Source organism: Lycorma delicatula, chromosome 6 (genome assembly GCF_047948215.1).
Source record: "Lycorma delicatula isolate Av1 chromosome 6, ASM4794821v1, whole genome shotgun sequence".
NCBI lineage: Eukaryota > Metazoa > Arthropoda > Insecta > Hemiptera > Fulgoridae > Lycorma > Lycorma delicatula.
The window spans coordinates 164,594,781-164,608,144 of record NC_134460.1 but is presented as its reverse complement, the minus strand read 5'-3'; the positions used below and the strand labels follow the sequence as shown (position 1 = coordinate 164,608,144).

The 13,364-nt window shown below is 31.2% G+C and overlaps 1 protein-coding gene across 1 annotated transcript in view; it reads left to right on the top strand.

The window, feature by feature from the left end:
* LOC142326470 (ubiquinone biosynthesis protein COQ9, mitochondrial-like) overlaps nt 1-13,364 on the top strand; it is a 40,392-nt gene that overhangs the window by 14,782 nt on the left and 12,246 nt on the right. Inside the window, exons 2-3 of the mRNA XM_075369037.1 lie at nt 10,039-10,308; nt 12,822-13,020. Of these exons, the coding sequence (XP_075225152.1) occupies nt 10,039-10,308; nt 12,822-13,020 (469 nt within the window). The remainder of the gene's footprint in view (nt 1-10,038; nt 10,309-12,821; nt 13,021-13,364) is intronic.

The following is a 13,364-nucleotide window of genomic DNA, read 5'->3' as shown; positions in this document are numbered from 1 at the left end:
AAATGAATATTGTATTAATTAATTTTTTGCTTATTTACCGATTTAAATTTCATTGTTGTGTATATAAAAAGTTTGCTTTTATGGTACGTATGACAGATATTTATTTTTGTTACAAATTTTATATATTTATTACAAACTATTCTAATATAAGGGCCTCACATTCCTTTTGAGTCAATTACCCCACCCCTCTTTTTAATGATTTTTTTTATCCTTGATCACAATTAAATAAATAAATAAATTTCTTCTTAAATATAGTGCTTATTATAAATTTGTCCCAAGGATTTTTAATCATTTAATTTCAGAGAATCTAGTAAGCAGTGGCTAATTTTGTTAAAATTAAGCCTTCCTTGCCATCACAATTTATAAAATATTTACATATAAAATTAAAAAGTGTAAGATTCCATTTCTTGTTGAACAGCTTAATAAACAAATAATTAAATAGCTTTCTGTTTAATGCTTTTACTTCCCTTTAAGTTAATATCAGCTTTTTCAGTCTCATCCCCAGCTGACTTGCAGTACTTTCACGTATCGCAGATTCAGGAAATGGACAAGATTTTGCTTTAGAAAACTTGAGCCTATTCTTAGATGGCTCTTTAATTTGTGGAGAAGTCATTTTTGTTCCGGTATTTGTTTAAGCCAGTTAATCCAAAATTGTTTAGAAAACATCCCTGTGTACTCTTTCTATGAGTGAAGGTGATTCAGTTGTATATTTGAATATTTTGAAAAGAATACATCAGAAACTTTGTCCACCTACCATTTTTGACTGACAGAGACTTTCTTGCATCATATTTCTCATCTTAAAATTTCAAAGAATTGTGTTCCAAAATAGGTAATTCTATTTCCTAGTTATTTTCCTCCAGGGAAGCTCAGCGCTATGTCATAATAATGCATAATGTAAAGTATGAGTAATTGACTTGATAAGGAAATAAAATCTTCAGAATATTTTATAAGTCAATTACTCATACTTTAATACTTTAATTGCAAGTTCAAATCGAGGTCAGTGATGAAAGATGAGCAAAACTTACAATAATAATGCCTTAAGTAAAATTTGAAGTGGCCTCTAGATTTTAATTTAAAAGTTTGGATGTATAACTAAAAATGTAAATCTACCTTCATAAATTCTAAATTTTTAATTCTTTACTTTATATTGAAATTGTCAATTTTTATATTAAGACATTTGAAATAATAAAATTTAAATTTATTAAAAATAATGAAAGCAGTATTTTATTTTAAATTGTATATTGTTAAATAAAATAATACAGCAAAGTGTTGAATAATTTACTGATTTCAAATACTCCATTAGGTATTTCAATATTATGTTGTTATTACTTAATATTTTTACTTGTAATTGACTGTAAAATACAAAATGAAAAATGATTATGGAAACAACTTCAGAAATTAATTTCAGCAAGATGTTTCTGAAGGTCCTGGTAATATTTCACTGTGTAATAAAGGACGCCGAACGTAGCAATGTTTTTGAAACTTTTATTTTGACTTTGACCGCAAAATATGTGCAAAAACGTTTTTATGAAATATATAAATATCTGAATTTCATTTTGATAAAAAGATAAATTGTATTGATTTTTTGTCATTATAGCATAAAAGAATGCAATTGTTTTTTAGCTGGTAATTGTGAGCTTTATTCTGAAGTGCATTGGTTGGTTATTTCTTGAATAATTATGGAGGCAAAATGGTGAAAATTATAGAACAACATAGTCATTTCAGGTCTATTTAAGCATGGTAACTAATTATTTAATTATTTTGAAAATAATTACATATTTAACAAAAAAAAAAATTTGCATACAAATTTTGACCTCAGAGTAATTTGCATGAGTAAATTTTTTATTGCAAGATGTAATAATATTATTTAAGAAGAACAAAAGCTATTGTATGAATTTTTTTCAAAAAATTCAGTTCACAATTTCTAACAAAAAAATCTTGAGTTCTGTTTGACTCCTGACAGAACTCCAGACTCCTTAAAATTAATTACCCATTCTGTGATTCCCCTAATAAGGAAACATTTTAATTAGAGTTTGTAAGTCACCTTACACACTTGCATGTAAGTATTTCTGCACATGAGATCTTAATTTTTTTTTATTAAGATCTCATGTGCAGTAATACTTGTTTTAGAAATAGTAAGCAACATATAAAAAATAGTTATTTTGGATACTGCTCTTCTGTACCCCTTTTAGGATTGGAGCCAAAATTTAATAGAGATTGAAAACTTTTTCGAAGTTTTTATGAGATTGGTTATCCATTTTGGAAATATATAGAGAAATAATTGATCCCCACCCCTAAGTTTGATTTGAAATTTCAGTGCTGTAACTACTCATTCAGAACTGTCATTTCTACAATCCCCTGCAAAAAGTTGAAATTTTAAAATTGTAGCAAATACCTCACCCTGACTGATAAAATTCAAAATGTAATGGCATTAATGTACAAATATTTATATTCTGGCAGTCTGAAGATATTTTATCAGAATGCAGGCCAATTTTCATTCAATATATACATTCTTCTGGAATTTTCCGTGGGGTTTTTTAATTAGTTGCTAGTTGCAAAAACCACCCGTACTTTTCCTGGTACCTGTACTTGTTGCAGCAAATATATAGCTAATACCAGGAATATGAGAAAAAGTAATTTACCAAATTGAAATTTAAAAAGAAAATCAAATTTCATAGTTATATCTTCATTCATTGGCGAATGGTTGGGAACAATAACAATTAAACTTAACACGCAGTCTTTCAGATTTTAAAATTCAGGTAACTGTACTTCAGTGTCATTCTTAAATGTTGCTTCAAATTAGATTTTTCTAGAAAAGTTAAACATTTTAATTATATCATCAACTGACAAAAGAAATTACTAAAACCAAGGCCGTAAAATAAGGTTCTTTTGGATGCTGTACAGTTTAGTTGCTGTACATGCACGTATAAGTAATTACACATCGATTTACATTGTATAATGCTGTAAGTTAATTGTTAATAAGAAAATTTTTTGGTAAAGATTAAGGAATATTGTTTCTATAAATATTCAGCCACGTTGTAATAACATAATTACAATATCAGAAATTTATTGAGTCTTTTTAAAAGAAAGGATATCTAAAACTTTTGTATAATTTATCGAACTGTTGTAAATTGTTAGCCCTATGTACAGTGAACTGCCCTCAAATATGGAGAGCATTAAGTATTGCACAATCGGCTTAGTTTGTGTAATTTAGTGAAAGATGTTTGATATTTCTCGAGTAGAATGTTTCCCTATGATATATATAAAAGGTTAACGTTCTCTATAAGGGTAAAGGAGTTAATGTGTATTAAAACTGTTTGGTAAACAGTTAAAGTTAGTTGAATAAGTAATTACATGAACACCCACATTCAAGACCCTGACTACCTTTTTTTTTATTTCAAAATATTCTCCTTTAAGGGAGGTTGATCTTGCTATTAAAGAAGTTATCCATGGTAAACAGTAAACACCTTATGGATGTTTTAAAACAGACACCCTGCAGGTAGTATGAATGTTGAATGTTCTGTTATAGATTCATCAAACAAATGTCTGTAAATAATTGTTCTGAATTTTAATTTCTAAAAATTTACATGAAGGAAGGGTGGTAACTCCTTTCCTATTTCAAGATTGAATTTAAAATCACTTCTTCCCTACATAACTGCCTGGTATGGAAGTAAAGTAAAGTTAATTTTTGAACGGTTAAGATATAAACTGTTTGTACTGTAAACCGTATTTGGATAAACACCTTAAAGCAGATACGGCGTTTGCAGTTGATTACTAAATTAATGGACTACAACTATAAAAGAAATATATATATATATATATATTTTTTGTCTTCAGTCATTTGACTGGTTTGATGCACCTCTCCAAGATTCCCTATCTAGTGATAGTCGTTTCATTTCAGTATACCCTCTACATCCTACATCCCTAACAATTTGTTTTACATATTCCAAACGTGGCCTGCCTACACAATTTTTTCCTTCTACTTGTCCTTCCAATATTAAAGCGACTATTCCAGGATGCCTTAGTATGTGGCCTATAAGTCTGTCTCTTCTTTTAACTATATTTTTCCAAATGCTTCTTTCTTCGTCTATTTGCCGCAATACCTCTTCATTTATCACTTTATCCACCCATCTGATTTTTAACATTCTCCTATAGCACCGCATTTCAAAAGCTTCTAATCTTTTCTTCTCAGATATCCGATCGTCCAAGTTTCACTTCCATATAAAGCGACACTCCAAACATACACTTTCAAAAATCTTTTCCTGACATTTAAATTAATTTTTGATGTAAACAAATTATATTTCTTACTGAAGGCTCGTTTTGCTTGTGCTATTCGGCATTTTATATCGCTCCTGCTTCGTCCATCTTTAGTAATTCTACTTCCCAAATAACAAAATTCTTCTACCTCCATAATCTTTTCTTCTCCTATTTTCACATTCAGTGGTCCATCTTTGTTATTTCTACTACATTTCATTACTTTTGTTTTCTTCTTGTTTATTTTCATGCGATAGTTCTTGCGTAGGACTTATTCTATGCCGTACATTGTTTCTTCTAAATCCTTTTTATTCTCGGCTAGAATTACTATATCATCAGCAAATCGTAGCATCTTTATCTTTTCACCTTGTACTGTTACTCCGAATCTAAATTGTTCTTTAACATCATTAACTGCTAGTTCCATGTAAAGGTTAAAAAGTAACGGAGATAGGGAACATCCTTGTCGGACTCCCTTTCTTATTACGGCTTCTTTCTTATGTTCTTCAATTATTACTGTTGCTGTTTGGTTCCTGTACATGTTAGGTTGGTTCCTGTACATATATATGGAACATAATGTTCATTATAGAAAGTAAGTAGATGATGATTAAAAGCTAGCAGATTTATTTAACTCCCAGTTGGGAAAATTCAATTACCCTATAATTTGTATTGATTTTAGATCAAAATAAAATATCTGAAAAATTAACAAACATTTTGGATAGTCTAAGCTAAATATTTTAAAGCGTTCAAAAATAATATATTTAAACTGAAAAAGATTTTAATTTTTAACAGTTTTTGGATAATTTGTTACAGTGAAAGGAAAATTCAGATGGAAGTATTTCTCAGTATCTTCATCATAACGTGTGTCATACAAGTTATTAATCTGATGATAGTGAAGATTTGTATACAGTGCAAATTATTTTCACCTTGAATCTCTCGCGCTACATATGAATTTTTTTTAAAATTGTCAAATTTTGTAAAGATTCATTTAATTTGATTTAAAATTATTTATTTTATTGCCTCAGTATTGGTACAGAATTTCTTATTTTAGCCATTGGTGGTAGGAAGCATGAGGGTGATGATTTTTTTCTTTCATTAACACATATTTAAAACCTTATGTAAAATATCCAAAATCATTTTTTTTAATCAGAAACTACAGTAGTATTACAAAATTGACCGCTGAATATAGTAAGTAGCTCCTTTTAACCCAAAAGCACACGAGTGCTGTTTTTATAGTCAAAACTTAATTGAAAGGTTTCAAGCGATAGATCAATACAGAATCAATTGAAATTGCTTACCATATTTATTTGCATAAGCCCTGCAGCATTTGTCATAATTTCCTATTTAAAATTTCAGGGTGCAGGTTTTATTTGAATCATTATAATGATATTATAACAGTTATTACTGCATGACTGATGTATTATATTTGATTATTGTTTTACAAAGCCAGTGTTATATACGACTGTGACTATGAAAGGTTATAGAAAAACTAGTACAACATATAAACAAAGATAAATTTTATTATTATAATACCCGCCTTTGCCATTAAGAGGAGGACTCTTATGTCTCTATGATTAGTTATTTGGTCTGTAAAAATATCTAGAATGAAATGAGTTTCTGAAAATAAGGTGCGTTTCATTTATTAATTTTATTGCATTTCAAGTGAACTTACTTCATGCTCTTCATCTACTTTTCAGTACCCAGTTGATTTCAAACTTGTAAAACTTCTTTTTTTTTAAAATAAATCTTTTGATTAAAAGTTATGTTTTCAAACAAAAAAAAACTGCTTTCATTTACCATTGTTGAAAAATTAAAAGTTGATGAGTCTTGTATTCGAGGTTGGAGAAAGAAAAAGGATTTATTGATGCTTGGCACTTCTTCAAAAAGACTATAGTTTCGTGGACCAAAAGTCAGAAAATTTCCAAATTCAAGCAAAAATTCTCTGTTTATTAAAATCTGATGTGAACACCACATGACTTCCTTGCATGCCTATTAAATGAAAAGTACATAAAATTTTATTTCATTAACAACTTTTGATATTTTTCATACTTGTTTTTATTTTCTATTGTTATTATTGAATTATAATTTTTTTTACAATCAGGTTAATATATTTAAATTAAAAAAAAAGGAGATGAAGTCTGATTTGAACAGATGTGCCCTGTAAGATCCTTAATTAAAATTTTTTATTTTGCTATAACTCTTGAGACCAATGAAAATAAAAAGTCCACTTATGATATATCATTGAAAAGCCCTCATTGAGGGCTTATGACTGCAGAAAGTCCAAAATCCCCAAAAACATTGACTTTTTTTAGACACTTCTGGTTCAGTCGATAGCAATCAAAAAGGGAGGCGTACAAGTAGATGTTACAACAGTCCTAAATCCAAAATTTCAACATCCTACGGCTAATCGTTTTTGAATTACCGCAATACTTTTTGAATTTGAAAAGCCAAAAAAAAAAAATTAAGATATCAAAATTTAAAAAACCTTAGTTTAGATTAAGAAGTTTAACTTAGAAACCTGATTTTTTTTTAACTTGTTATAAAACTGTAAAATTTAAACAATAAATAAACTAAAACTATAAATAAATTCAAAACTATAAATGGCAAAGAACTGACAGAATTCCTTAACTTCAATACTAACACCACCAGAAAACAGCAACCCTCCCTCAATAAAAGAAGTCAACTGGGTGAGATGAAGAATTACAAAGCAGCAGGAGAAGATCAGACTTTTGTAAAGACCTGGAAACATGCAGGAAGATCAGCAAAAATTGCTCATCAACAGCTTGTTAAAATCTGGCTCAAAGAAGGACTACCAGAACACTGGACAACACCCTCATCCATCCACTGCACAAAAGAAGGACAAAACAGACCCCAACATTTACAGGAGAATCTCACTCCTACACACAACATACAAAATTCTTTCAAGAATCATCCTCAACATTTGATCGGTCCACAACTCGAGAAAGAACTAGGAGAATGCCAGGGAGGTTTCAGACCCTGGAGGAGCTGGCCAGACCAGATCATGAGTCTCAAACTAATAATGGATTACAACAGGAAAAGAAACAGAGACATGGTGATAAAAAATGTTTTTTTAGATTTCAAGAAAGTTTATGACTGCATCCACAGAGAATCCCTAATTAAACTTCTAAGACAAATTAAAAAACATCATAAAAGTGACCCTCAAAAACACAAAGTTGAAAGTAAAAGTCAGAGGAAGTTTTTGAACCATTTGAAATCAAAACAGGACTGTGCCAATGTGATGAGCTCTCACTGCTATTATTTAACTGCACTCTAGAAATGGTAATGAGGGAATGGCTCAAAAAATTTCCCCCCAAAAGTAAAAATAGGCTTGGCACTGCTAGTAAACAATATCAACAAAGCTAAATCACAGATATTAGAACTTCAAAACATTGCAAATAAAATTGGTCTCAAAATTTCATTTGAAAGACAGAAATTTTTCACCAAAAAGTAGCACAATTAAAAGAAGTAAACATAAACAGTAATAAAATCAAAATAGTGACCCAGTTTAAATATTTCAAAGAAATAGTAACAAACAACCTAATGAAAAACCCTCGATCCAGAAAGAAGAAACAAACTAGCTAAAGCTAAAAAATTAACCTGGTACAGTTACAATAAAAAATGCCTACCAATAAATGCAAAAATAAGACGCTACAACAGTTATAAAACCTGAAGCTACTTATGCAGCAGAAACACTCTCCACCTGAATGAATAATCAAAGACAGACAGACTCCAGAAAATTGGAAGAACTTGCATCAATAAAAAGTACCAGAAAGATGGGCACTGGTGGATTGTGCCCAACAAAGTCATGTACAAAGAGTTAAAACTCGTCACTGATATCATGTGTTGGAGGAGACTAGGATTCTTTGGACATCATGAGGATGCACAATTCAAGACTTCTGAAACCACTAGTGAAGTACAATTTTAACTCAAAAAAACACCAAGACAGGATGCAGATGAACCAGAGAAATAAGAAAGGATCCGAAGGAAATTGACCTTACCCTAGTAGACACCATAGGTAAGATAAAATTAAAAAGAAAATCAAGAACAAAAAACTCTCAACACGAACATTTTCAACACTAGAAAGAAGGGAACAAAGATAGGTATGTATGAAACAATACCTGAAGGACTGCAAGGCCCAAACAGTCCCACCAAAGAGACTTGGATGGATAATGGACTGACTAAAGTGATCCTATGCGGTTATAAAAAATAATTATAATCTATAATCTTTGAAAAAAAGAAACTTACTTAAGTAAAAAACAATATTTTTTTTCATTTCAAGAAAGAGTAGAAGAAGTATTTTTATTTGGTGAAAATGAAAACATACCAAGGAACAGCCAATGCATTTAATGTGCATCATACAATTTCCAAGATCACAGTCACAAATGTAATAAAAAAATTTCAACACCGGTACTGTTTTAGATGATAAAAAGCCTGTTCGTCTCTGTACAGATGAAGTTATTGAAAAAGGGAATATTAGCAGAAATTTCTGTTAATAATCAACAATTCGTAAAAGCGATTGTACAAAATAATAATTTATCTAAATGTTAAAAAAGTATAAATTTTGACAGAGATTAAAGCAAGAACTGTAATGTAGGAAAATTTCACCAGAAACTTTTCACAATGTGAAAGAAGCTTTCAAGCACCATCTGTATTACTGCGTGGAAGAACATCGAGAAAGCAGTTTGAATATTTAGTATGAAGTGAGAAGCAGTAACATTTTTTGGGTGAAATTTTTTTTTTAGGCAGTATTTTTAATTCATGAGATTATAGGACTTTTGTTTTAAATAAAAGACATAATTAACTACGCTTGAAAAATTAATTAAATTACAAACTGTTATTTACTTAAATAAAATTCTTCAACACTGAAAGATAATTAAAAAAAGTATATGAAAAATGTTAAATCTTCAGTTTTTAATTAATGTAATGACATTTGTGGTCACCATTTTGGTTTAAATATTCAGAATTTAATTCTTTTTGATACCATTTTTCTTGTTTCACAAAGACTTTTAAAATAAGCTATCACATGACATAATGACCTATTTAAAATTTTTGAGTCGTTCCTGCCACCCTTGAAGGCCAAATACTAGCAATCTGAAACAAGCACATTGTTGGCCGCCACTTTGAATTGGGCAATCAGAATTTAGTTTTAATTGTATAATTTCTATCGTCTCATTGAGCTCTTTAAAATTATATATATCAAATAACCTTTGGTTCCATTTGAAATTTATGAGTTGTTGCATACCACCACTACCAAAAAATCAAAGAGTGAAATATTCATCCATTGAATTAGCCTCTCAGTACAAGCAGAATTGCATCCAGTTATGAGGAGTATAAGTTACTTTTCAGCCACCTGGTAAAATGGAGTATTACGTTTGCTTTAATAATACAATATTCTCTTAACTTAAGCCAATCTATAAAATCTACCTTGCATCCAGTAAAGACAATAGTAAAAGAATTGTGAAGATAAGCTGAGCAATTCTTAAGTTTTTACGCTAATTTATAAACAATGTACTTTTTGATTTTCATATAAGTAAGGTAATGGTATAAATGGAAACTGTTAACAATATATAATCAGCATAGCTTCAAACTGAAAATCTGGCTAATGAAAACTTGTTTCAAGAACATACAACTGATAAGTTAGTGAATAATTGACTGGGATAAATTTATAACACTTTCGTGTTTGATATTCTGTTCTGTTGGTGATAGATGTTTGTTGTACCTAATTTTGCTGTAATATTGATGTAAATAATCACTCTTTTTGTTTAGGTATTAATTGTATCTTAGTCAACAATTTGTCCAAAGCTTCATCATCAGTAGATTGTAAAGGTTCAATTCGTAATATTGGCACTGCTAATGTCGGAGAAAATCCTGAATCTGCAGATACCACCACTGCTACATCTGCAGGATCAGGATATTCAAATAATAAAGAAGAAGAGGAGCATGAAATATATGAAGAAAGTATTAGAACAAAAATATTACAAGCAGCCCTACCATTTGTACATAATTATGGATGGTCTAAGGATGCAATTAGTGCCGGTAATTATTAATTACATTATAACAGCTAGATGGTGTATGTGTTGTCAGAGTCAAGTATCAAACCGGTGGTTTTGTAAATTTAACTTGTTTTTGTGAATCCAATGATGCCAGTACAGTATTTTCTTGCTAGTGATAAATAGACTACCAATAAGTGCTCTGTGTATGATCTCTTTCAGTATTACTATTATTATTTATTAATAACACTGCATATAATTTTATTTATTCTTTTTGTAATGTTGATCTATTACTGTATAATAGTAGAATTATTTTAGTACACATCAGTTCAACTAAAACAAACCTAAATGTTTAACAAAAAAACTAATATTTTATTGCATTACTCTTTTTGTAATATGTAGTGTATAATGATAAAGTATAATGTAATTGTACAGAGTGGCCGGGAATTCACCTTATCCCTTAACGTTAGAACTAAAAATTTGTAATGAGTTGTAAATGAAAAATGCGATATGAATTATTTTGCTTACTAACTTGATACATAGTATTCATTTTAATAATCTGTATTTACTGGGTCTGTGTTCACCCTCATGTTGCACACATCATTCTATATGTTGCTGTGTCCTCTGTGACCTGCAACGCAGCATTTCTGGTGTTACGTTAACGGGGAAAGCATTCCTCATAGAATCATTCAATTCTTCATCTTTGGTGTAGCAACATGCAGATATGTGTGCCTTGTTAATTCCTTATAGTAAATTGTCTGGTGTTGAAAGATCAGGACTTTGTATTGGCCATGATAACAGAGCTGGTGATGCTGCAGCACCGCAGTTGATCCAACATCATGGAAATTTTTTGTTCGGACCGATAGCGCAAAACATGCAGGTACTCTAACCTGCTGCAATCATACTTCTTCCATGAGATTATTCTCTTGAAGTTGTGGTATTAACTGTGCAACATCTCTAAATAAGTGTGTGCATTTACTGGTCCGCCAAAAAAATAAGGACCAAATAAATGACGAGCTGTCATTCCAGCCCATATCATGATGTACGTGTGGATTTCTTTTCTACTCTCGTCGTGTAATAAGGATTTCTGTCATGTGAACTGTGATAGATTGCACATTCATCAGTAAAAAGCACCTTTCCACGGTGCACTGCAGTGAGGAGTTTTTCTAATAAAGCCCGGCAGGATGCAGCGCGACACTCCGTGTCTGCATCTGACAGTTTATTGATGAACATCAAACGAAATGCCCTAACTTCAAGTCCTTTTTCATATGGTCTTGCATTGTTGTTCACTGTATACGAAGTTCAGCTGACTGTAATGAGTTAGCTCATTACATCTCAACCCCATAGCGGATGACACCCACCTTGTGATGATTCCAGTCGCCACACCACCCCCTCTGTTCCAAGCCCTGAGGGTTTTTACCAGTGGTTGTCATTTAGAGGGTCATCAACTCTCTAACTGATTACATCTCACAGTCATCAGTCAGGATGCCACCGATGCAAATGCCTCAGCAGACATTTACATCAGTAAAAATTATTATCCCGTCCAACGCCTTTGCTTTAGGCTTCTTTCAGACATCATCACTCTTTCACTTTTCTTATCCTACAATATCACCCTCTGAACTATCTAACCGAATCTGAAGAAGCGCAAACCCTGTGCCTAGTCCAATTTTAATACCAACGCTTGTGACTGTAAATGCGTGAACCATCGACAGAGTAATGAGTCAACACAATTCTAAACTCGTACTGTTGAAAATTCAAACCTATATCCCATCACCCATTATAAACATCATATCTGAAGACCGCCCTCAGGAAGACAGTGCCACACCTTATGGTTGAATGGTCTATCATTCCTTCGGTAGCTGCCCCCCAGCAGTCACCTACTGCTGACTGCAGCCCCGCCACCCAACTTTAACAACTATTGTTCTAAATTAACCGCATAACATTTACTCCATCACATTTGAAGACCGCTCTCATTAAGACAGTGCCACACCTCATAGCTGCATGGACAACCATGTACTCAGTAGTGCAGCCCCCCCCCCCACCATTAGCTGCTCTACCACAGTCAGTTGAGCTAATGCTAACTGTTTACGAACAGTTGAAAAAATTATTTATGAGTTGATTTAATTGGGGATTGTTCATTGAAAATTGCAACAGCAGCACATGTTTCTAACCACATTAACTTTCATCCATTCCGCGGCCTCTTTTTAACACTGCCTAATTCAAACTGTGTCTTCCCCTACGGGAATTTTGTAGGAAAAGGCTGTAATAGTTACACATTCATTTTATTTTTGGTTCATTAATATGTCAAATTTAGAGCTATGAAATAGCTTACAAATTCTGATATTCTGTTTTTGTATATATCCCTGTTTACAGAAACCTTTGTAGTATCATATATTTGTTTGCTTTTTATTAATGAAAAAACTATTAATTTCTAAAAATTCAGTATAATGAACTACCGCTTTATATGTTATTGAATCTTGAGCAGTCATTTAAAATAAATTATACTAAATTAATTTAGATCATATATAATGTATATATACGGTCGTTTTTTTATATCAGGTGCTGAATCGTTGGGTTATCCAGGAATTGTTCACGGGATGTTTCCACGAGGTGGTGCCGAATTAGTACAGCATTTTTATTGTACCTCTAATCAACAGCTTGTGGAGAAATTAAAAACAGAACTTGAGAGTGAAGACGATGCTAATATAATTGTACAACAAGAAGGACAGGGACCTAGTGGCCTGAAAACACCTCTCAAGTGAGAAATATGTATGCTTTCATGCTTCATTTGCAGTGAACAAGAATGTGAATATGTGCTGTATGATATTTTAATTTGCTTTATGTAATTTATAATTGTCTTATTATACTTTTATGGGTTGTTCTTTTGGAAATTAAGAGCAGCTTGTTTTTTATATAACTTCCCATCTGGATAGAAAGACAACAACACATTACCTTCAATTTTTCCTCTTATGTATATATATATATATAATGTTTAATGTATATTTTATACATATTTAATTTATATTTAACAGAGCAACCCAAGTACAGAAATTTGTAAATTAAATTAATTTTTAATTTAAAGAAAAGGTTTTAAAATGTTTG